The sequence below is a fragment of the Eleutherodactylus coqui genome, chromosome 12 (genome assembly GCF_035609145.1).
Source record: "Eleutherodactylus coqui strain aEleCoq1 chromosome 12, aEleCoq1.hap1, whole genome shotgun sequence".
NCBI classification, from domain to species: Eukaryota; Metazoa; Chordata; class Amphibia; order Anura; family Eleutherodactylidae; genus Eleutherodactylus; species Eleutherodactylus coqui.
In genome coordinates this window covers 101,074,392-101,101,108 of record NC_089848.1, presented here as the reverse complement: position 1 = coordinate 101,101,108, position 26,717 = coordinate 101,074,392, and the positions used below count along the sequence as shown (strand labels likewise).

The 26,717-nt window shown below is 44.5% G+C and overlaps 1 protein-coding gene across 2 annotated transcripts in view; it reads right to left on the bottom strand.

Annotated features, from left to right (window-relative positions):
• The window catches only part of UBE3C (ubiquitin protein ligase E3C), a 99,868-nt gene that overhangs the window by 10,654 nt on the left and 62,497 nt on the right, over positions 1–26,717 (bottom strand). For both annotated transcript variants that reach the window (XM_066585356.1, XM_066585358.1), the window contains exons 19-20: positions 25,917–26,164; positions 5,879–6,091 (exon numbers count right to left, since the gene is read on the bottom strand). In XM_066585356.1, the coding sequence (XP_066441453.1) occupies positions 5,879–6,091; positions 25,917–26,164 (461 nt within the window). The remainder of the gene's footprint in view (positions 1–5,878; positions 6,092–25,916; positions 26,165–26,717) is intronic.

The window sequence follows — 26,717 nt, the reverse complement described above, 5'->3', positions numbered from 1 at the left end:
ACCTTCTACAGTCGGGAGGGGGATCATCTCTCCTTAAGGAGAGCACCTCGGAGGTGACTTATAAGGCCATGCATGCTCCTCTGGGAAATATATGCAAATAAGGAAGATGTAACAATACCGCTTCAGTGCCACCTATTGAATGGCAGCATTCCTGCACATCAATGTCCACTCATATGTTTTACTATTGTTTTTTAGGCGCACGCTCACAGCTTAATATGCTGGACCTCAAGTGTAAGGTGAAAAACGGTCTCCAAGTTTACAACTTCGCTGGATTTTTTGCAATCTGCGGGTTGCAGCCACTTGCAACATGATCCACGCCGACTTCTATTCATTTAGGATACGGCAATGCTACACTGCAATCAGTGTTGTGGCCAAAGCTGCAGTATAGTCCTAGCCTAAAGAAATGATTTAGAACTACACTGGTGGAAACTGAAAATGTTACACCCAGACAAGAGTTGCAGAGAATAAACTTGGACCAAAGTATAAAAGCCCTGCTGCAATTTCAGAGCATCACACAGGTCCAACCCCTGGAGTCATGGTTTGGGGGTAATCAGTTATTATAGCAGGCACAATGACTGCCCGCCAGTATCTGGACAGAGTGGTACACCCTCCTGTCATACCCTTCATGACCACTATCCAAAATGGTATCTTTCAACAGGAGAACGCCTGTCCACAAACTGCAGCCATCACAAGACACTCCTTGCAAGGGGTCACCACCATGCGGCTCCAGATTTATCCCCCTAGAGCATATCTGGGACATGGCCACCCACCATGAACTGTACAAAAACTGACTGCAGAGGTCATGCAGGCATGGGGAGATAAACCTCAACAAGACTTCGGAATATTTATGGATTCAATGCCTGCAAGGATCCAAGAGTGTGCAGGCGCTCATCGTGGGCACTCTTTTCACCGGTGTATTAATTCTATCCTTAAAATACAGCACTGTGCAAAAGTTGTAGGCAGGTGTGGAAAAAATGCTGTAAAGTAAGAACGCTTTCAGAAAGGGTTAATAATGTAGTTTTGTCAATTAAAATTCAAAGTGACAGAGCAAAAGAGATGTAAATCCCATCGATATTTGGGGTGACCTCCCTATACCTTCACAACAGCATCTGTTCTTCTAGGTACACTCGCACACAGTTTTTGAAGGAACTCGGCAGGGAGGTTGTTCCAGACATCTTGGAGAACTAAGCGCAGATCTTCTGTGGATGTCGGCTCGCTCCAATCCTTCTGTCTCTTCATGTAATCCCAGACAGACTGGATGATGATGAGATCAGGGCTCTGTGGGGCCATATCAGCACTTCCAGGGCTCCTTGTTCTTCTTTCTGCTGAAGATGGTTCCTACTGACATTGGCTGGATGTTTGAGGTTGTTGTCCTGTTGCAGATTTTCAGACATCAGACGCGTCACTTATGGTATTGCTTGATGGATAATTATTAATCCTGACTAAATCTCCAACTCAATTTGATGAAATGCAGCCCCACAATTGCCAGTAACCTTCACCATGCTTCACTGCTGCCTGTAGACACTCCTCATTGTACCGCTCTCCACTGCACTTCACTGCTGCCTGCAGACACTCATTATTGTACTGCTCTCCACTACATTTCACTGCTGCCTGCAGACACTCATTATTGTACTGCTCTCCACCATGCTTCAGTGCTGCCTGCAGACACTCATTATTGTACTACTCTCCACTACACTTCACTGCTGCCTGCAGACACTCATTATTGTACAGCTCTCCACTACACTTCACTGCTGCCTGCAGACACTCATTATTGTACTGCTCTCCACCATGCTTCAGTGCTGCCTGCAGACACCCCTCATTGTACCGCTCTCCACTATACTTCACTGCTGCCTGCAGACACTCATTATTGTACCGCTTTCCAGCCCTTCGGTAAACAAATTGCTTTCTGTTACAACCAAATATTTAACATTTTGACTCCTCGGTCCAGAGCTCCTGGCAGCGGCATTTATGCCAGCGGCATTTAAATCCCCCGACCGATGTTCGGGGGTCCCGTACAGCTCCCCGCGATGAGATCGCAGGGAGCCGTGCGGGTGTCATGGCAGCCAAGGGCCTAAGAAAAGGCGCCAGGGCTGTTATGGTAGAACGCCAATCAAGTCATCCCCGTGGCCTGTCAGACTGCAGTGTGATGTAATGCTATGGCATTACATCATACTGCAGGAGCGATCAAAGCATTGCTAGTTGTGGTCCCCTAGGGGGGACTAAAAAAAAAAGTATAAATAAAAATCAATAAACTTTTACCAATATTAAAAATAAAGAAAGTTAAAGTTTTAAAAAAAAACAAAAAACTTTTGCCACATTCATAATAAAATAATCTAAATAATAAAACAAAAATACACATTTAGTATTGCTGTATCCGTAAAAGTCCGATCTATCAAAGTAACGCATTATTTACCCCGCACGGTGAGCATCTTCTGAAGAAAAGAAAAAAAGAATGCCAGATGCACTTTTTTTGGTCACCCTGTCTCGAAAAAAGAACGCAGTGAAAAGCGATTAAAAAGTGGTGTGCATTCCAAAATGGTACCAACGCAAACTACAGGACATCCCTCACACAACTACGTCGACAAAGAAACAAAGAAGTTATTGCTCTTAGAAGATGGCAGCAGGAAGGAATTGAAAAAAATGAAATCTCTTTGAAAAAAATTAAAAGTACAAGTAGTACAGCAAAAAAAAAGTTTGGTATCGTAGTAATCGTACTGACCCTTAGAATAAAGTTATTATATAATTTTATTTGCAGTTTGTGCGCTGTAAAAATAAGATTCACCGAAAAACGGGGACATTTCATTTTATTCTCCATTTTTTTGCCACCTACAATTTTTTAAATGTTTTCAGTACATTAAATAGTACCATTGAGAAATACAACTCGTCCCGCAAAAAACAAGCCTTCATACAGCAACGGTGATGGATAAATAAACGAATTACGATTTTTTTAAAGTTTGGGGAGGAAAAAAAAGAAAATGGAAAAAAAAACAAAAAAAATCTTGGTCACTAAGGGGTTAAGCCTCCTACACTGCTGTTTCAGTTAATGACTGTATTTCAACCAACATATGAAAATGCTGATTATCACCTGTTTGGTCTAATTGGGTAATCACACACCTGACTATAATCCTACAACATCCCTGACTTCATGCAAGTGTAACTAGAAGAACTGATGCTGTTAACCCTTTCCAATCCAATTTGTATCCTGGTTTTCCTAGGGGGCTTACTCTTTTTCTGCCATTATACAACGGCGCTATATGCTGGCTAAAGCCAGTACTGCATGAGGTGAAACGTTGGATAGACTCTGACAGCAGAGAGGCTGGCAATATACAGTAAGAGAACCCCGACGGATGTCTTCCAACATCGGAGCTGCACAGCCTTAAATCATAATGTCTTCAGAGGTCAGACAGTGGATTGGAAAGAGTTAAGGGAAAGGGGCGGTCACACCGAATATTGACGGGATTTAGATTTCTCTTTTGTTCAGTGACAAAAATTAACTATTAAAGGGGTTGTCCCGCGGCAGCAAGTGGGTCTATACACTTCTGTATGGCCATATTAATGCACTCTGTAATGTACATTGTGCATTAATTATGAGCCATACAGAAGTTATTCACTTACCTGCTCCGTTGCTGGCGTCCCCGTCGCCATGGATCCGTCTAAATTAGCTGTCTTCTGGCGTTTTTAGACGCGCTTGTGCAGTCCGGTCTTCTTCCTGGTGAATGGGGCCGCTCGTGCCGGAGAGCTGGTCCTCGTAGCTCCGCCCCGTCATGTGTGCCGATTCCAGCCAATCAGGAGGCTGGAATCGGCAATGGACCGCACAGAGCCCACGGTGCCCCATGGGAGAAGACCCGCGGTGCATCGTGGGTGAAGATCCCGGCGGCCATCTTGGTAAAGGAAGAAAGAAGTCGCCGCAGCGCGGGGATTCGGGTAAGTAATAAACTTTTTTTTTTTTTAACCCATCCCGTTTCGGCGTGAGACAACCCCTTTAACACGTCTACTTTTGAATGCATTCTTACTTTATAGCATTTCTTCCCCACATCTGACTGAAATTTTTGCACAACCCTGTATATATGTATGTCAACGTCCTGCTTTCACTGAAGTATAAAGAAGCTACCTTCCAATAGGTGGCGCTGCGCAGACATTGTACCATCTCTTATTTGCATACCTTATTTCCCAGAGAGCACTGCATGGCCTATAATATGCCTACTTTATGGTCTCCACAAGGAGAAACACTACTCCTCCCGATTCACATCACAGGCAGCCATACAGCCAACTTGAACTCTACTATACACCAACAAGAGGCAAAACTGCTAAAACGGCTGCATGTACCGTAGATGGGAGGAGGATTCTTGTTGGGCTTACATCCTTAGTCATGTTTTAAAGCCTGTTAGAAGGTCAGACATTGCCCTGTAATGAAGCAGCTTTCCAAAGGCTGGCGATGCAGATGCAGTATAACATCTACAATTCGCATATCAAATTTCCCAGAGCTGTATTGCATGGCCTATAAGTCTCTTTATACCACAGGCCTCTCCGTCAACCAGAAGACCACTGTGTGCTGATGAGGAGCATTATCCCTGAAGCAGCTGGCTGTAGATGGGGGGGGGGGGGGGGGGTCTCCTTCTCTGGTTTGGTTTATATTCTTAGTGATGTTTAAAGGCCTGTTGAAAAGTCAGACATTGACTTATAGGCAAGCTGTTGTCTAATAGGCAATGTGCTGACATCATCAATATACACAAGCCATTTATGAAGAAGGAGTTGGAAGTCTGGCTTACCAACTCCACAGTCCTGATAGTCAACAGCGCATCCGTGTGTCTTCTTGTTGTATTCTGGTTTGCCTTACATCTCTAGTCATGGCCTGTTAAAGGGTCGGCTATTGACTCATAGGTTAGTTACCTTCCAACAGGTGGCGCTGTGGAAGATTATTCCATCACTCATTTGCATAGCTTATTTCCCAGGGTACACTGACCAACTTAAAACTCCTTACACCCTTGTGGTGCTCTCCACAAGAAGAACCATTACCCTCATGGACTAACACATTATCTTACAGTAGGAAAATTAATAATGCACCACACCAATTCGATTTCTAATAACGTTTCCCCAGACTTGCAGATTCCCAATTGCCCGATTACCACAGTCCACAAAGCCGTTGGTTGTGCACCCCTGCTATACACGCGTAGCATATGGTAATGACACTCCTACACAGAAGTCCTTAATGCAACCCTCTCTGCCTGCTTGGCTACAATAGAGCTTGGAGTCCTCTGCTGTGTCTGTGGCCTTATAAAAATGTGGCTACATTTCATCCAAAATAGCTGTAATCTATTTTGGCCGCCGAACAATTACAAATTAACGACTTCTGCATTAGAATTTCGCTTGTCGCCTCAGTAAAAGTTTTAAGTGTCCGTTAATGCCCTCGACATCCGGGATTATTGCTTTATTATTACCTAGCTAAATACAAAATGAATACAAAAAGGGCCACTTAATGCCAGAAGCAATTCTAGGATAATGGCTAATCTTTACGGTATCTTCTAACTGTAATTATTGTAAGGTTTAGGTCACCCGGGCAGAACAATCTGATTTATACAATGTCTGTCCAAGAACGAGATTCATAAGGGTCAGACGCATGGAGCAAACAAGAAATGCGCACTAGATAAGAGTCGAAGAACAGTTGGGTTTATACATGTGTCGCTCTAATCAACCCATCCAAACCTGCAATGACGATGGTCCGACTGGTAATTATATCTTCCCATTGGTCCGAGTGCATCTAGTACAACGTACATAACAAGAGAGCCAAACACGTCAGTCACATATCTTCTTATCTGCCCGCCCGAATAATAAGGATGTGACAATAGAATTAGTCACAACCAGCAGCCTGGGAACCTACCTGCGCTTCCCCGAGATCATTATTGACCACAGTGAAGTTTAACCCAAGTTCTTCCACATCTCCTTCATAACTCTTCAGAAACAGTAAGTTCTTGTACATTTCTGGATCCAGAGAAGCCAGATGGTGGATGTCTACATCAGCACTGGTACCCAGCAACTTGGAGAGGAAGAAACTCGCAAAGGGCAATTCCACTAGCATGTTCTCGTACAGCGCCTGCAGTAGAAAATGGACAAAGACCATTAATGTTAGTCTGGAAGATATTGTATCTTTACAAAGTCTGTCCTTAAATGGACACTCTGGATTCAGGAAGAAATTCTGCCCTGGGGCTACAGCTGTTCTTTTCTGCCAACAGTCCGATCCACCAGTTTCGAGTCAAGTTTTTGGCCACCCAGGATGGCTAATGCGATCTTCAGGCCACCTCATTCTCACAGTGCATTTGGAAGTGTTAAGATTACTAATTAACTATATGTGTTCTCTGATTGGCTAGAGCTGCTCACACGATCATTGCTGGCCAATCAAAGAGCAGTGCAAAGTGTGCATTAGGTAGTTAGAAATTGGAGCGGACATCCTGAACGGCCAAAAACGGGGCTCTGAATTGGTGGATAGAAGGGACTGTAAAGAACAAGTGCAGGAAATACACCCCCCTCCACCTGGACTCCATGAACAGAACTTTGTCTCAAAACTGGAGGTTCACTTTAAAGGGTGTGTGCCAAGTTGGAATTCCTTGTACCTATACCCCGTTAGGGCAAATTATCATACTAGAGAGGGGTCCCTCACTCAGGACCACAACTCTATGTCCTAGAATTCAGACGCTTGGTAAGAGCGACTCCTGTCCTGGTGGATTTTCTGTCATCTAGTTGCAACAGGACGGCCATTCAGGCCGGCCAAGACTTCCCTTAACACAATCAGCTATTTGCTGGGTGTAACAAAAGCGGGATTTAGAGCGATCAGTTGATCATCCCAAGCCCCACATTCTCAAAGGGGCTGTCCCTCTTAGCACAATCCCCTTAAAGTAACCCTCCGGTCCTGGAACAAAATCTGTCCAGGAACCACAGGGGGAAGTTATATTATCCACAAATGGTCTTCTGTGCCATAGTCCCTATCAGTCCTGGTCCCATTTTTGATTTCCCAAGATGGCTGCCACAATCTTCTAACTACCTAAACCACACAGTGGATTGGTAGTGTGTTAGACTACTGATGGACTACACCTGCTCTTTGATTGTCCAGCGCTGCTCGTGTACTTAGTGCTGGCCAATCAGAGAGCAGCACACAGTGTGTGTTAGTTAGGTAGAAGATGGCAGAGGTTATTTTTGACAACTGAAAACAGGGCCTAGAATCAGCGAATTGGAGGGACAGATGAACAATTGCAAATAATATTACCCCTCCTCCAGTCCCGGGACGAAAATCCTAGCGAAGTCACACTTGCTGTATGTCTGCCAACTTTTCCTGTAGATACCGTAAGAACGGGGTACCGGGTAAGTATGGAAAGAGTTTTCCCAGACTTCCTGTCAACTAAACTATAGTCATCATAACTTATGGTGCTTATACTTGGTGACAGGTTCCCCTTTAAAGGATCTTCTGCCAACATCTCGTGCAGATACTACAGGACGCGCCAGAAGTTTGGTGGCGTACATGACTCAACAGGTCATAGACAAGGGGGACCTACACAACATTAGGCGTGTGTTATGTTATAGCTGATTGGTGCATATCATTAGCCAAGATAGGATTAGTGTTGTCCATTACAGGGGTAGGATGTGACCACAGAAATAACAGCTAATTCAGTTGTATTATGTAATCCACTATGAAGATGCAAGTCATACGGTCCATCTGCTCGGATAACCTTGTTAAAGGAACTATTTAGACACTCCCGGTGTTGGCCTGAACTGCTATACAAGGCTGAAGACCTCAATGTCTAGATTAGCTTAAAGGGGTTGTCCCGCGGCAGCAAGTGGGTCTATACACTTCTGTATGGCCATATTAATGCACTTTGTAATGTACATTGTGCATTAATTATGAGCCATACAGAAGTTATAAAAAGTTTTTTACTTACCTGCTCCGTTGCTAGCGTCCTCGTTCCCATGGAGCCGACTAATTTTCGCCCTCCGATGGCCAAATTAGCCGCGCTTGCGCAGTCCGGGTCTTCTGCTCTCTTCAATGGAGCCGCTCGTGCAGAATGCCGGCTCCGTGTAGCTCCGCCCCGTCACGTGCCGATTCCAGCCAATCAGGAGGCTGGAATCGGCAATGGACCGCACAGAAGAGCTGCGGTCCACGGAGGGAGCAGACCCCGGCGGCCATCTTCAGCAGGTAAGTATGAAGACGCCGGACCGCCGGGATTCAGGTAAGCACTCTCCGTTTGTTTTTTTTAACCCCTGCATCGGGGTTGTCTCGCGCCGCACGGGGGGGGGGGGGGGGGGGGGGTTAAAAAAAAAAAAAAAAACCCGTTTCGGCGCGGGACAACCCCTTTAATTACTGGCCAGCTATCAGTAACCCTGCAAAGATGCCAAGGTCTATAAACTGGGACTGACCCCAACATGTTTACACGACCTCAGCCTTGTAGGAAACAAAGCTAATGAGAGCTCATTTACGACCCCTGAGACGTTGGGTAACGGGACAGTAATTACTTTAGTCAACGTGATCCGCTCAACTGGACCAACATTTTTTTTTGATGGGACAATTCCTTTAAGTCCAAGTAACCTAATGCCTAATTTAGACACAACGATTATTGCTCAAAAGACATCTTTTGAGCAGTAATCATTGTGTGCATTTAAACAGCAAGATGATGGCTCAAAATTCGCCCAAACAACAGTTTGAGTAACAGTTTAGAGCGTTCACAGTGTGTAAATGAAAGCTCCCGCTGTATGCAGAAGACAAGCGGACCGCTATCTTCTGCATACAGCTGTTGTCTTCTCGGAGCGCTCAGCTGGTATACAGCTGAGTGCTCCGAGCAGGGTATGCAGAACACAGGCAGTCCCGCAGTGATTTTCGGGGAAGGGCTTTAAATATCAGCCCTTTCCTGAAAATCATTCATAGCATGTGTAAAAAATAAAAATAATATATATACTCACCTCTCCGCCACTGCTCAGCCGTGTCTTCTCCCTGCACTGCTCTAAAGTTCTATCAGCCAGGGATTTTCCCCGCCTGCTAAAAGAGCTGTATCTGATTGGCTGAGCGCTCAGCCAATCGCAAGCAGCCCTCGGCCATTCATTGAATTCAATGAATGGCCAAGCAGTGCCTGTGATTTGCTGAGCGCTGTGACAAATCACAGATAGGGACCCACTGTATGACATCCATATGCTCTAATAGGGTATACAGACAGATGAGGTCTTCATTAGATCCCCCTTTAAATGCATACAAACCCATCATCAGAAAATGTCTGATTGTATAAATGAAGTATTTATGTTCAAAATCTTTTAAGACTGTTTGGTGATTTTTTATTTTTATTTAAAATCGTCGATGTGACGATCTATAATTAAAAAAAAAAAATCCTGAAATCCTGCAGTTCTCACAATGACCACTAAACCCAATACAAGTCTGACACATTTCAGTTCTGTAGAGAAACCTTTTCAGCAGTTATCTCATCACCACCACAAGCAGGATTACAATGTATTTAGAATTAACACAGGATCCATCAAAGGTGATATCACAGCTCACCTCCTCCCCCTCCCTGTACAGGTCACAGAGCATGCTGAAAACATTCCTTCATAGAAAATCAATGGGTCCGCTACTCAGGAAACATAGCCGCCCCCACAGTCATGTACAGAAAGTAGAATAAAAAATTTACAAAAAAAAAGAAAAATGGAATAGGGTTTATTATTTGGTTATAATAAGTAAAACAGAAATTAGAATGATAGAGATAGATAGATATAATGAATTTATTTATCTACACACACACACATATACCCTGTTTCCCTGAAAATAAGACATTCCCTGAAAATAAGACAGCATGATTTTTCCAGAATTTTTGAGGATGCAAAATGATTTTTCAGGCTTTTTGAGGATGCTTGAAATAGAAGCCCTACTCCAAAATTAAGCCCTGCTAACAGTTAATTAAAAAAGTCAATTTAAATAGTGTCCACGCAGCAATACATGTAAAAAAGTAAACCTTTTTGAACAAAAATTAATATAAGACATTGTCTTATTTTTGGAGATATATATATATATTTAATTTTTTTTATTTATTTATTTTTTGAAATTGTATTTTATTTTATTTTTTTCCCATTAAGGCAGAGAGAGTAGCCCAAGACAAATAGAGGAAACCACAGTTTATTCAAGGCGTGTGTGCGACATTCCTGTGCTTGCGAAAACAAACGGGGAGTGTGAAGCCAAAGCCTCGTTCTATAGACCTCGCAAGGTCATTGTTTGCTATATGGGACACAAAGCCCTCATGGGTCACCAAAGGTACGTATGAAAGCTACCTGGAAGGAAGACTACAAATTACCTCCATGACTCAGAGTCTAAGAGCCGAGAATAACCCCGCGTTGCCCTTCCCTTTCCACCTTAAGAAGTCGGGTTTAAAGATTCAATATTGAAGTCTCCATAAATGATGGCGTTAAGCGGCATGACCGCATCAGCGAAATGGATTATAGATGAAATCTCCATAATGTATGCAACACAAATATCAGCGCGGGCATAAATCAAGGTATTTTCTAAACACAGGTTAATTGTACGACTCTGCAAACTGTCTATTTTTTATGCAAAATAATCCACTTAACATTTGTCACATTGGGCTTAATCCGCAGACACTTGCATCAGATGCCCTTACGGGGGCCATCAATAACGCCGCCGCCGTGGAGAGAATGCCGTAAGGTGCGATTGCAGAAACTTGTATGTTATTTTTCAAGTGTCCGTCTCCGGCGAGTGTTTATTGCCAGGGATCGTGCCAAAATGATTTGAAATAAAACGGATTAATTATGGTAGAAGCCTTTTAATATAAGAGAGTGAGCCGCGAATGTGATTAATGCAAATTGTGTTGCTATCATGAGAATGGATGGGGACAACATCGCGGGCCGGAGCTGCCGGCTGCCAAGGAACCGGGGTAATTTACTGCATTAAGAATCAATAAAAAAATAATGCTTTTCAGATGCATCACGATCAATCTCCGGGGAGTTACGCAGCAAACATTTAGATTTCCATCTAATAACTATATAAACTCGGCGGCCCTATTTTACACCAACTCTGTGGAGATTAAGTGCGAATATAGTCACTACATTTCCACTTTCGGTAATTTTTATCGTTTTGGGTATAAAATCTAAAAACCGCACCGATTAGAAATGGGGCTGATAATTACGGGTGCAGACCGCAAAACGTGCAGACGGATAAATGAGAGAAGCAATCGCCGGCGTGAAACCACAAGGGTGACTAGTGGTGGCAGGTGCCCTTTACAGCGAACGGGTGGCATAACAGTAAGGAGGGGCGAAAGGTGGATGCGGTCACTTTGTGAGACGACGCTAAGACTTCAGGCTATCGTTACTGGGTCCATTTGCTTTACGTGCAAACCTATCTATAAGCCCCCCAATCACCCAACAGAGACCAAAACTGTATCCTTTTACCATCCATCAGGATGGCATATGGCGGCATATGTTTTTTCGATTGTATGGATTTGCAGTCGGCCAGGCTAGTCCATATAGATACATTCTGAAGAGAAAAAAAAAACGTATCGCAACATGAGAGCCTATGGGTGATGAAAGCCGCTGTAGGTCTATAGAATGGCACACGTAAGAGGTGCCCCCGTCTGAAATGCACATCAGGAAAGGTTTGATGTCTACCGGAAACGCAGTGAGGGTTGACTCTAGGGCTACTTGCCGACTTTAGTAACACAATAAAATCTCAGGAAAGTCATGCGACTAAAAAAAAAAAAAAAATCTGTGCAACTTGTTGTCGTGCAAATAGGGAAGATGGAACAATACCTCTGCAGCGCCACCTATTGGAGGGCCGCATTCCTGCAAGTCAATGTCAGACTCTTGAGGTTAACTTCACACGGGTGAGTGTAATATCGGACCGTGAATCATGTGCTCGCCAACAGGTGATATTCCCGTGGAAGCGGGGCGGTTTTATAGCAAAAACCGCCTTGCTTCTCGCAACACACAAATCTCACGCGTTTTTCTCGGCCGTGTGAAAACGACCTTAGACAAGCCTTATAACGATGACTGGGAATTGAGGACCTCGCTCACCTTCTAGGCGTCTCCTCAAGGAGAAACGACCCCCTCCTGACCCTTGTAGTCGTGTGGCATGTTTCAGAACTACGATTTGGTGGTAAAATACGCACCAAATCGCGGACCGATGCGGGCGAGTCACAGCCGAACGCGGTCTGCGTTGCTGCCCTTAATGGTCACGTGCAACTTATGAGCAAAGATCCAATATCTTTGGGGGTTTTTTGCGACACCCCTCCACTGACAATCATTAGATGCAATGTCACAGTGCAACATTGTGATCTACAGGTCACATGACCAAAGTTGCAGTCTTATACAGGATTTAAAGAGGCTTTCTCAAAAAATACTATTTGGACCGGCCGATGCTTGTAACTGCAAGCACGGCTGCCATCGATTTTAATGAGAGCTGCACCTGTAGTTACATGAGTGGCCACTACAAAGGGGACGGAGCAATGCCTTCTGTCCTGTTCTCCTGTGTATAGCAGCGCTGCCACCGGGTGCCTGAAGACCTTTGTGGCAGAACCCAGCCAATCAACTATTGATGATGACCTATCCTGAGGATAGGTAATCTATAGTATTTCCCTGGAAAACCCATTTAATGGGCGTCATTTATTACAATTGAACTGTCCTTGTTGCTTATTGCAGCCAATCACAGCCCAGCTTACATTTTCCCACAGCAGTTAAAGAACTGCAAGCTGAGCTCCGATTGGCTTCTAGAAGTACTAAGGCCAATCGTTCAGCCAACAGTCATCTCTACTGACTCCCCCCAAATATATTAGGCTGAGCCAAGCATGCATGTTTTATATGTAGTGAGAGGAGAAAGCTGCAGTCAGACACCTCTGGTGGTGGCTTATCTCCCAAAAATAAAGGATTGGGCAGTTGAAGTCCAACCGCCTGATCTTTATCTTCACTGTCATGTACCGTCAGAGGAGAGTTGGGAAGTCACCATACATACCGGATGGTCGACCGGTCCTGCCAAAATCACCAGGTTTGGCCAACCTATAATTTGTATGGCCACCCTTAGACATTTTAACGATGGTGGTCCAGTGTATGTAAACTCAATTACTACGTGTTCTTTATACATAAACCACAAGCCTTCTGTGACTTCTCAATGACTGATACTGAATGCTGTTCACGTTGAGAGGTTCAGCATTGATTTGGAACAATATCCTCTGGATTCTGCAAGCATAACTGAAGTTGATGGAAGAGACCGTAGTAGGGAACAGTCTTGGATTCACCAATCAGGAAGAGCTGGTTTTCAAGGGGTTTTCTCACTTTTTCCATTATTGACCTTTCCTCAGGATAGGTCATCAGTAGCAGATCGGGAAGGGGTGGGGGTGATCTGCTGCTAGGGATGCCCGCCGATCAGCTGCTCCTCTGGCCTGCTGTCCACATCAGTGGTCAAGGTCGGAAGTGTAATAGATGGCTTCGCTCCTATGGATTTTGTCAGGATTGGATATCGCATGTGTACGAGAGCCTCCCAACTGTCTCTCATTGGTTGATGTCAGGAAAAAGAACGATCAGGCATGTTGAAGTTCAACACCAGATCCTTTTGTTCCCCCTAGAGATAAGCCGTCAGCGTGCATCAGGTGGTCACTATGGCCAGCTTTGATGTATAAAGAGGAGCCCCCGTTGCAGGTGGATCAGCAGCCAAACCACATAGAGGACGGCACTAGATAATATAACCCTCCCTCCACAAATTCTGTCCAAAGACCAAAGGGTTACTTTAAAGGTGTATTTTCTGGCTTGAGCAACTGACAGTCACGACAGTATGCTGCTTGGGATCCCCGCCGATCGGCTGATCGTCTCGTCTAGCTCACTGATAGTGCAGCGGAGCTGGACATCACCATCAATGGTCAATGGAAGAAACATGTTAGCTGGCTTCACTCCTATTGAAATCAACAGGTACACCATGCTTCTATTACACTTCCGGTTCCTCATTGAGGTCAAGAGAGGACGTTCAGTCCTGACCGTAATGAGGAACAGGAAGTGTAATAAGAGGCAGCACTTGCACCGATTTCAATGGCAGTGTAGTACGCTAGAACCCTTCCTCCCCTGACCAGACAGTGGGCGGGACGATCAGCTGATCGGTGGGGATCCTGAGTGGCGCAACCCCGTTGATCAAACACCGATATCTGTCCAAAGGATAGGTCAACAGTTGTAAAACCATGGCCTATCCCTTTAAGCGAACGTCTGGGACCATCACCGAATCCTCTAGTACTCCGATGGGCCAGTGTGAAGGTGACAGTAAGGCACACTCCAATCTGGCAGTTTCCCGGGCCTATTTTTATCCGCTATAAAGCTTCCAGGAACCCCAGACGATCACGTTCCGGATTAATAGAGTATTACTGTTCCCATGGCGGTAACAAGCCAAGCCCAATCCATCAGCCGTGATTCACAGCCGCATCATTGCTGTAAAATTACGCGCATTTTACTCTCCTTTATAGGCTCTACAAACAACCCGGCGTAATGGTCCTGATAAATCTGACCATAAATGTTTCCATAAACATTAAAAAAAAAACTACAAATAAGAAATTACTATAGAATTTCAAGAGAAAAAAAAAAAAAAAACGACAACAACTAATGTTTACTGATATAATATCACAAAAGTCACAGCGAAGCAAAAAGTTCAGACGGAGCAATTACGGAGGCGAATTAATTCTGATAGTACTCTTAAGTTAAGTAGGCGAAAGCTTTCTGCAGCGGATCGCCGTGTTATTACCGTATACTGGACTTTAACTGTTTATTTATTCGCTGTCCGCCGCGCTGATTTACAGGCCATAAAATGCAATCACTTCACCAGCCCAAAAGGAGGAATCATTTGCTAATGGAACTTTTAGCAGATCTGGGACCACTGACATGAGGTAATCCTTCTCAGGAAGGGGCCGCGCTCTACTTCATCACGGTAAACATTCGCTAACGTATACATTAAGGGAAAGTTAAATACATTATGACCTCATAAATAGTCCCATCAGTCAATACACTACTTAGTGTTAAAGACCAGACTCCATCAGTCATTGAAGACTTATTATTATATAACCGCAGGTGCCCGCTACACGGGGAGAGCGCTGCTTAAGGGTAGCCTATCTACGGTGTCTTCTGCTGACCATTTGCATGCGGAAAGGGTGCAAAGACAAGTGGATGTGATAGAACGAAACGTCATCCACATGCCGAGGGGAAAAAAATATCTTCCGGATGTCAATTAATGCTGACTTTCACTTCTTCAAATGGGCGGGGCCAAATTTGTGTAACACGAGGATTTAGCTGCTGATTTATCACAGATTTCCTACTATGAAAAATATGTCTGATGTGGATGTGCCCTAATAGTCTATATACAGGGGTATGGAAGAAGAAGGTGATTTAACCTCTTAAGAATGCGCCCCCCCCCCTATTTTTGTTTTTTCCTCCTCCCTTTTAACCCTTTGCAATCTCATTTTGAATTCAGGGTTTCCTAGGGGGCTCTCTCTTTCTGCCATTATACAATGGCACCATCTGCTGGCTAGAGCCAGTACTGCAATATGGGACATACTTGAGAGGCCCCCCGACAACAGAGTGGCCAGTAATATACAGTAAGAATACCCTGCCGGACGTCTTCCGACATCGAAGCTGCTCAGCCTTCAATCAGAATGTCTTCAGACATCAGACAGTGGATTGGAAAGGGTTAAAAAGCACATAACTTATTTAACCATCGCCGCTGCTGTCTGAGGGCTTGTTGTTTTTTTTGCAGAGGAGTTGTAGTTTTCAGTGGTACTATATAATGTACTGAAAAACATCAAAAAGTTTTCAAGCGGAATGAAGTGGGAACCCCCCCCCCCCCCCCCAATATTCCACCATCTTTGGATGCGTCTAGTTTCTATGGCCTACATACTGCAACAAAACGAGATGAGAACTACATTCCATAAGTCCGTACGATTACTAAGATACAAAATATTCTTTTTTGCGGTACTTTAATTTTTTTCTCCTCTGCTCACTTTTTTATATTTCCGTCGACAGTTGTTTGACGGCTCATTTTTTGCGGGACGTCTTGTAGTTTCTGTTGGTACCATACTGGAATACATACGACTTTTTGATTGTTTTTTATTACTTTTTTTTGGAGGGGGGGTAACCAAAAAAAAAAAAGAAAAGTTCTGGCATTTTTTTTTAACATTTTCTGACAACGTTCACAGTGCGGGCTAAATAATGCAATACTTTAATAAGTCAGACTTTTATGGATGCAGCGATACCGAATATGTATTTTTTTTATTATTTAGATTGTTTTACTATACATATGGCAAAAGGTTTTTTATTTGTTTTATTTTTTTTTAAATAACCGATTTTTAAATTATTTTTTTTGTCCCCATAGGAGACAAGCATTTGCGATGCTTTGATCGCTCTTGCATCAGAATGTAATGCCATGGAATTACATTATACCACGATCTGACAGCAATCTATTAAGCCACGCCACAGGCATGGCTTGATAGGAAATCTGCAATGGCAGCCCGGGACATTTCAGAACCAATCTCATTGCGGGGGGCCATAGGGTACCCCGGAACATCGGTTGGGGCATTGAAATGCGGCTGAATTGACTGCAACATTGAAAACCGTCGGCACTTGCATTGTATGGAGCGAGATCAACCCGCGATCCCCGTCCATACATAGCCCGAACCTGCGGGACGTAACTGTACGCCCTGCGTTGTTAGGAAGTTATAACACACAAACTACAAAAGACGGCTGCATAATCCACACAGCACTGAAAAGAGGAAGGTTCAAAGGATTTTTTTTATGAAATACCAGTTAAGTTCCACTTTCTGCCACATTGCAGCACGACGCGCCTCTAATACGCGCCACATTTTCAGGAGACATGCACGGGACGAGCAGCGCTTTTCTTATTGCATATGCAACCAAGTTCAACTAATTTTTCTGTGCCATTCATGAATTTGTTGGTGACGAGGCGGCTGGTTTGGGAATAGACACCGGAATTCACGTTGCACTTGAACAATAGATTGACACTTCGCAAACTTGGCGCACAAAGATTTCTCCTGGGGTGGCGCAATTTTCCTATAAACTGGAGACAACAAAAAAAACAGCGCACCGATGTAGAAAAAAAAGGAACTTCCTGGTAAGTCATAAAAACTTTGAACCTTCCTCTTTTCAGTGATGTGCGGATTGTATCTCTCTCTTTTGTACCGGTAGTTTGTTTGTAATTAGACCTCCGCAGCAGGTACAGCCCAACGATGGTGCGAGAACATTTGTCCAAACATTCATTTGCCTGTTTAGGCCTTGTAAGGCTGCCTGTCCAAGGGTGGGAGCCACCGCCCGGGAGCAGGAGCCAGCTGATGGACCTCTACGGCCAGCCTATCTGACAGATAGGCTCACCGCGGAGAATCGCAGCAATTCGCAGTATGCTGCAATTTGCCGGCCGCAAGCGGAGAATTGCTACGATTCTCCGCTCGTGAACAAGGGGGCTGCGCTTCCCATAGCAACGTTATGGAAAGTGTGCATTGCGTTCCCCGCGGCCGGATTATCACCGCGGGGAACACAACGCAAAAATGCCGGTGGACAGGCAGCCTCAATGTGAAAGCAATCAACCGATGGATACTGCAGGATTAGTCCTATTGAAGTGACTGGGACTCAGCCTGCAGTACCAACCTGGGCCACTGCAGAATATACAGAGCTGGTTGCTTAATGCAGCAAAACCGCTAGAAGTGGACCACCACCTTTAACCCCTTAGTGACATTATACATAATCGTAGATATAATTTTATTTTTTTTCCATTGCTTTATTCAGTGTTGCATAACTTTCTTTTTATTTTTCCATCGACTGAGCTCTCTGAGGGTTTTTTTTTCCTTGCGTGACGAGCTGTCAGTTTTGTGGTTTGTACCATTTTGCTTTACGTTTTATTGCATTGTTTTGGGAGATTAAATGAACAAAAAAGAAAGCAGTTTGGCATTTTTTTGCCTTTTTTCCCCTTTAAAAAAAAAAAAACGTGAAAAACTGCTGCAATACTTCCGTTAAAAAATTTGAAAAAAAAAACAATTTAAAAAAACGATGCTGACAATGTGGACATATGCTAAATCTTATTTTTTTAACCATTTTGTGTGCTATGACTATTTGTATTGCAATTTTGAAAAAAATGCTAATTTTCTCTACATTTAGAATTTAAAAAAAAACGCTAAACATACCGCCCAAATGTTACCATGGTTATAAAGTAAATAGTGTCACAAAAAACTATCCCAGAATCACTAGAATAAATAATAGCATTCCTAAGTAATTACCACATAAAGCAACACGTCAGATTTGAACAATTGGGCTTCGTCACATTGGAATTGGGTGGCAAGCGGTTAACCAGTCAGTGACACAGGATGCAGAGTTACATCCTGTGCGCTCGGGTTGGTGTGGAGTGGGATTGGGAGCTGCTCCCGCTATACAGAATGTGGGGGTGTTGGCTGTTTCTTACAGCAGAGACCCGTTGGCAACAGCAGGGATCAGCGTGAACGTTGATTGCGGCATTTAAATCCCCTGATAGAAGTTAAGGTGTCCCAAATGGTCTCCCCCCATGAGGTGCCATTCAGTTGCCATGGCAGCCTGGGGCCTTCTGAAGCGCTGCAATGTCTGATGGCATATTAAGCCATGCCTGTGGCGTGACTTGAAATGCCTTCTAATGTAATACTACGGTATTACATTATACTGCGTGAGCGATCAAACGATCGCGAGTTCAAGATCCCTGTGGGGAACAAAAAAAAAATGTAAAAATGGGTAAAAAAAAAACAAACAAAAAAAACTTTCATCATCAGGAAAAAAAAAGAAGGAAATAAAAAAAAACACCTCATCCCGCAAAAATAAAAGCCCTCAGATAGCTACAGCAATGGTTAAATAAAAGAGTCTGGATTTTTTTTCTAAGTGGAGAGACTAAAACAAAATTAAAAATGTAGAAAAAGGGCCGGTCCTTAAGGCCTCCTTCCCACGAACGGATTTCCGCCGCGTAATACGCGGCGAAAATCCGCTGCGTTGCACGCAGCTATTAGGTTCTATTGAACCTAATAGCTCCATGCTCACGATGCGTAATTCCACCGCGGAATTACGCACCGCGATTTCTCCCGTCCTCACCCGCAGCATGCTCTATTTTCTGCGGGTGAGGACGGGCTGTACGCACTGACGGCTTCCATTGCAGTCAATGGAAGCCGTCCATTCACGCTATCTCCCGCTGTAACCAGCGGGAGATAGCGTGAAAAAACGCTTTCCCGCCCACCGCCGAGCGTCATATGACGCCAAATGACGCGGTCCGGCCGCGTCACGTGACACGGCTGGTGACGCGAGAGCGGTGGGCGGTGACGAGCGGTGACGAGCGGTGACGCGGCGGTGGTGGGCGGGGAAGCGATTTCACGCTATCTCCCGCAGGTAAGTATAGGGGCTCTGGGGGGCGCCGTGACGGGCTTCACAGCGGAATATTACGCTGCGGAGCCCGTCACGCTCGTGGGAAGGAGGCCTAAGGGGTTCATTAAAAATATTGCACGGCTTGTCTTCTGCAGCTTCTATACGTCACTGCGAACACTTCAGATCTGTCAGCAAGTTCCACTGAGGCTGAAAGAGAACCTGCCAACAGCTTTGGGCCCCATAAACTACCACATAGGACTCAAACGTGAAGAAACTGGGAGTCTGGGCAGCGCTGTTCCATACTGACTGGGCGCCGAGTTCCTGTGCTGTATTGTCAGCCAGCTGTGTGCGCGCGCTCCACCATAGAGATAAATAAGAGAGGGCGTGCACCCAGCAAGCTAAAAGGTCATACTGTGTACCCGCGACAAACGGGGCACCCGGTGAGTATAAAACACCACTCCCCGGACTCGCCATTCCTTCACTTCCAAGTCCCATACCATGGTTTATGGGGCTCAAAGGTGATGACAGGTTCCCTTTAAAGTGTAACCATCATTTTATATTTCTTTAGTGTACAGAATGGGTGATTATAAGCATTCGTACAATATGAATTAATCAGCCTATTCCGCACACTTTTTGTAGAAAGCCTCTATGCAGCTTGTGAAGGCGTTGCTAAAGAAATCCGTATGCCGCAAAGCACGGTCAGCGTCTCAGTGTGTGGGGTGCATGTCACATCCTGATGCTCTGAGAGGCAGACTGTGCGTCAGGTCCGATCTGATCAGGAGAAGCTGTCTGCAGCACAGAAAGGCTTCTACTAACACAGCGCCAGAGAACACAACAGGAAGCAGACTAATACAAAGCCCGGGGAGAAATGACAGTAGGCAGAAGCCATAAAAATAAAAAAAACGTGCTGGAAAAGTGTATGTAAACTGATAAAATAAAAAAGCAGCAGTTGCTAATCACGTGTACTATGGAGCTGCTATGCCTGCACTAGACATGACAGTGCAGGCACAGTCTAGAAAGGAGCTCTGTATTAAGCTATGCAGCATCTCAATACAGATTTCCCTAGCAACGCCTTCTCAAGTTCATAGAGGTTTTCTCTACAAAGTGTACAGAATAGGCTGATATTGTAAGAATGCCTATAATCGCCTATTCTGCGCATTCAAAAAATGAAATGATAGTTACACTTTAAATTCCCCCCTGCAGGTTCTTATCCGCTAGTTTATTACCTCAACCAAAGACAAAAACCTTGTAATGGTCATAAAACAGCTGATAAAAATGTTCAGAAAAGGAGAGATAAGGGCAGAAAAATAAGCCGTCTGTTCAGCTTCACTGACGGACTGATGTGTGTATATACACAGTGATAGATATAGATAGAGATTGTTATATATATACACACACACTGGAGAATAAAGCTATGCAAAACTTAATTAAAATCACTATTTAAAATAATCGTCAGCCCAAAATATATGCAATTATACAAAAAAAAGGGGAACCCCCCATACCCCACGTCAGCTGGTGGCTGAGGTAAAGACGTGGCTTGTTGCTGTATCATGTAAGCTGCATTAGCTGCACGACGGCGTTGAGCCCTCTGTGGTGACATGTTTGCATGATAGCGACGGGTTGTTTCAGTCCTGGACAACGTTTCACGATTAGATGAAGGCTGGACTTGTGTGGGTAACATTAGCACTTGAGACTACATGATATCACATTCAGGAGATGTGACGATAGCAGTGAAGGACGATGCCTTAATGTTGTTGGTCAATATGCACCGCCAGCTATGTATGTCGACATTGGTGAGGTATCACTCATTGGAGTCTCCACACAGGTGTGCAGCGGTCTCACAACCAGCTACAAACTGCCAGACTGAATACTGGTGTATCCATAGCAAATGAGGCCGCAGAGGTTTGTGCCCATAATCCCTCCTTCAGTGCAGAAGGAGGATAAAAGGACCTGTGATGACAGATTAGGGTCGAAGCTATGAGCCAGTAACCGATTACATGCTGGTGACATCATCACAGGTACTGTCAAGCTCTGCACGTAACTCACGCAGCACACACGGACTGATGGACAAGTGGTCGTTAGCACTTTGATTGGTATTATCAAGGAAAAACCTTCAGCGAAAGGGGATCCTGTGGACAGAAACACCTAGTCACCGAGAAGGGTCAGAAGAGGATGTCAGGCATCATTATGACCAACAGGTGCTGCACAGTCAAGAATAGCCGAATACAACGCTGGTGCTCCAACTAACATCCAAATATACAACTCATTGTTCCATAGTATGGATGGGATGTAACAACAGACGACCAGTTCGAGCACCAATGTGCCTACAAGAAAAAGTGAGACTCCAGCGGGGCAAAAGAGCACAAAAATTGGATCACTGAGCAGCGGAAAACATCTTCTGGTCAGATGAATCCAGAATTTATGGTGGCCCATGCTGATACAAGCAGCATGAATTTAAGACCCCCTTCCTGTCAGGTTGGTGGAGTTGGGGCAATAGTGGTGGGGGGGGGGGACATTTTTTTTGGTACACCCTTGGTCCTCTTGGATGGATGCCACAACAAATTGCTGCAGTTCAGAAGACCAAAGGAGGTCCAACGCCTTACTAGATGGAGATCTCTACCAAAAAGAGGCCATTCAACGTACCCTTGTTCTATAGCTTAAACTGTGACCATTGCTTTCTGACTGGTTGTGAGTAACAAAAATAATGTAGACTTTTCCATGCCCAGAACCGTTGGAAGTCCCTGTAGGAGTTGGAGATGCTTCTGAAGGACTTGTGAAAGAGGCTGCAACCTTAGAAGTCACAAAGATGTTGAAAACTTCCAATAGTCTGGAAAGCGTCAAGCCAAACACAGAACACGGAGCTGGAATATCAATTCGCCACAAATTTCTGGTGCCTTCACCGAATGTGTCCTCCCAGGAAATATACAGCGCCTTTATCTCATTTTCTGTCAGGATGAATTCGGAGATGAAGATGGAAGAGCGACATTATGGAGTTCATTGTGATAATTATTACGCAACAAATTTTCTTCCACTTTTGAAGAAAAAGAATTTAATTGTGTCGTTGGAAACAGAAGAAGAAGGCGTAAATTTATATTCCTTCAGAAGAATCTTCCGCAATATATCCGACGCTCCGGTGACGGCCATTAGCCGCGCACTATATCAAACATGACTGTATCTGGCTGCGGAGGAATTCATATTTCTGAACTCACTTTAATTATCTCGGCTTCTTACTGTTTGAATCTCTTTTCCATATAAAGTTTGGCAGAAATTTACTTAAACTCATATATAACGAGCCGGGAGTCCAGATATGGATTAAACGCAGATCCGAAAATCAAATCAATTCAAACACAATTCTTTTCACTATTAAATCTTGCTAAACTATTAATCACGGCCGAAACATTAAAATTATGAGCTCATTTGAAGCTGGCCATATTTCCTACAATTTAAAGTGCAGCTCGTTTACGCAAAGTGACACAACACAGGCCTCCCATTGGTGCGCCTCCCCGGCTACTAGAAGCAGCATGCATATCCGTTGCTTCATTTTCGTACCTTGATCAAACTAGGTTGACAAATTAGCATTCATAGGTAGAAGCGTTAATCAAGCGTCAATTGTTGCAGGTGAATTAACCCTTTCCAATTCGCTGTCTGACGTCTGAAGAGATTCTGATTGAAGGCTGTACAGCTCCGATGTCACAAGACGTCCGGCAGGGTATTCTTACTGTCTATTACTGGCCGCTCTGTTGTTGGGGGCCTCCATATCGCAGTACTGGCTCTAGCCAGCAGATGGCGCTATTGTATAATGGCAGAAAGAGAAAGCCCCCCTAGAAAACCCTGAATCCAAAATTGGAATGCAAGGGGTTGAAAGGGGTTTCTCGAGCGTAAAAAGGAAATTTCAGGGGCAGATGAAAGATTAAAAAAAAAAAAATACAGTTCCCCCCCCCCCCTTTTTTTTAAATTATCTATACTTACCTTTTCAATGGCCTTCCCAGGCCAGTACTGCCACTCAAGTCTTCTACCAGTCCGGTCCCAGAAGTGATCACTCACTGCCATCAGTGCACAAATGGCATGTGACTGCCGAAGCCAGCAATTATTAAGTGATGACGTGAGTGGTCAACCAAAAGTGACCGTTGCAGTTTAATCCCAAAAAGGGACTTGAACTTGTGGTCTTTTGATCACTTCTAGAATACACTAATACTTTTCTATGGCAGTGTAGTGGTCCATGGCTGTTATTCAATTACACCCTGCCACAAGCACGGTGTAAAACAGGTTTTAGAATGGCAGACCTTCACTTGGTCTCCAGCTGCCAAGACAACCAAAAAGCAATTCGCGTTTTGTGTTCACAGGAAGACAGAGAGACCCATTTGTCCAATCATTTAAAATGCCACTGCCTTCATTGACTGCGGCATGTGAAGAGATAAGCACTTGGGTTTTGGAGTGATCATCCATCAGATGCATTTTACAATTGGCACCCAACCCATCATGTATGGAGTGGACTCACACTCTCACCAGCTCCATACTTTTCGACCCAACTTTCGGTAATGCTGGAAAAGATTAAATATTGAAAACAAATCTTGTGTCGGCATTCCTTTTACTCTGTTCACTTCTGCATGGTGGTTTCCATTAATAACATAAGCCACAAGATAATGCCGGAGCCGTCATACAACAGACACCACTGGCATCTGATAGACGGCAATGACGTATAGAGGTCTGAAGGGTTCCGTCATGGTGTCTGTCATGAGGTCAGGAAGAATAGCGCTTCAAAGCGAATCCTCCAACGGAAGTGCGAGCGGTCTTCATTGTTTAGTTACACTCGGTCGTTCAATCTATTTACCAGCTAGCAAGGAAAGAACACATCTAGTTCTACAAGTTTAACCAACGTCTGAAGATTTGAAACACCAATGCTAAAAGCCTTTTGTAACAGAAACCCAATCCTACCAAAAGTAACTGGACACCTGAGCAACAATCAGAGGTAGTATTTGTATCCATATGTTAATACTTAGTGGGGCTCCTTTGGCCCTAATGACATCAGATACTCACCATGGCATACTTTCTACTAACATCTGATACACTTCAGCGGGTATTTCCCTCCATTCATCCTGCAAATATCTGGTAAGTTCTCTCTAAGAAGATGTAGGCTGTTCATATTTCTTGACCCAATGTTCCAGCTCATCCCAGAGATGTTCAGTAGGGTTCAGGTCGGGACTCTGTGCAGCCGGTCCAATCGTGGAACATCCATATCCTCAAACCAATATAAACCAGTGTTGGATTGTGACAAGGTGTGTTGACTTGTTGGAAGTATGGCCGACCATTCTCAGAGAATTAGCACATTATTGTCTATATTGTCAAAGTACACCTCCACGTTCATGGTTCTTGTCAATACAACCATCAGAACGAAACGACCATGCCACGTAACCATCCCCAGACCACAACGGAACCACCATACGTTTCTGTTGATACAACACACTCTGGCAAAAGGCGTTCCCCATCATCCTCCACACTTGGTACGTCCATCTGATATGAATATGGAGTAGTAGAATTCGTCACTCTATAGAATGTTCTTCCATTGCTCGACTGTCCAATGACAATGCTCGTTGCACCATTATAAATGGGTCAGCGAACCTTCTTTGAGAGAACTTGCTAGAAATTTGCAGGATGAATAGAGGAAAATACCAGCTGGAGTGCATCAGATATACGTGCAATAGAGAGTATGTGATGTCATTAGGGCAAAGCCCAACTAAGTGCAGTATTTCCCTGATAATAAGACCTACCCCAATAAGAAGACCTACCCTGGTTTTCAGGGAAGAGTTGAAATATAAGCTCTCCCTCGAACATAAGCCCTAGCTACACTACGTAAAAAAAACCCCCTCAATACTCACCTCGCAGCCGGCGTCAGTGTCCCCCGCTATGGTCTTCCCAGCTGTGCGTCAGGCTGCTCTGTAATCCTCCCCGGTGTCATCTGTCTCTGGTAAACGGGGCTTTGCTTGGTGCTCAATCCAATCACAGTGCTTACTTGCTGAGGCGGAGGAATTCAATCACAGCCGGCGCTCGATCATTCACAGCCATTCAGTGAATGACATCACTGAATGACTGCGATTGGTTCATCGAGCGCCAGCTGTGACTGGCTGGCACTCAATCCAATCACAGTGCTTACTTGCTGAGGGCGGGGGAATTCAAAGCCCTGTTTACCAGAGACAGATGACACCGGGGAGGATTACAAAGCAGCCTGCCACACAGCCGGGAAGACCATAGCGGGGGGACACAGATGCCGGCTGTGAGGTGAGTATCCGCCCCCCTGAAGATAAGACACCGTGCTTCTTTTGGGGCAAAATTTAATATGATAGTGTCTTATTTTCGGGGAAACACTGTAATAACATATGGAAAAAAAATACTCCTTTTGATTCTTGCTGAGGTTATATAGTGTATTTCACATTCATAACAGATAGATCACCTGTGGAAGTGGAGATATCAGTCCATACCATCTGGTATTCTTATGACGACAACAACAACAAAAACAATAATGTAATGATCTCCGTTACCTTTCCCAGCATTCTGCCTAAGAAGTAGTAGTGCCTGGCGAAGGAGTCTCCAATGAGCATCTGTGCTGCAGGATTGGGGTACAGCAGACCCTCATTAGTAGTCTTAAAAAATCCCTGGTTAGGATTAAATCCAGATTTCAGCAGCTCATTTAAAAATTCCCTAAATATTCCTCCACCGTCGATCCCGGCCTCGTCCAGACCGTGCGTGTTCAGTAAATGGACACGGATTCGCTTCTTGAGATCCGGCTCTGCAGAGACAGACAAAGTTGATGTGAGAGCAAATTCGCAAAATTTGGGCAGATTTTGACGTCCTCTATGGAACACAATGAGGAAAAATCTGGAACAAGTCTACAGGTGCAGAAGAAAAGCAGTCTATGCACCTTCCAGTCTTCTTCCTGCGCCAAAGCCTGGCTGTTCCCCCAACCGGTCTCTCTATCTTAACTCCCGATGCCAGGCGAGCACATAACCGCCGCAGCAGTCACATTTACTGATACACCATAGCCGGTGGCCAGGATACAGAGACTGGAGGGGGACCAGGTAAGAGTCACCATGGGAGCGGGAAGACATCTGCAGCAACAAATCCATAGTATGTCTGCGCAATTTGGTGCGTATTTGCTGCTAGGGATTTTCCTATGGCTTTCTGCGGAAAATTTCTGCAGCAAATCCACTACGTTTGAACGGATTTACAAAGGCGTTTTTGATACTTCATTGATGATAGGCCGTTAATAGCCGATTGACTGGAAACCATCATCAATCAGCTGTTTGTCGGGCTGCTGTGCCAGTATATATATGGAGCTGCTC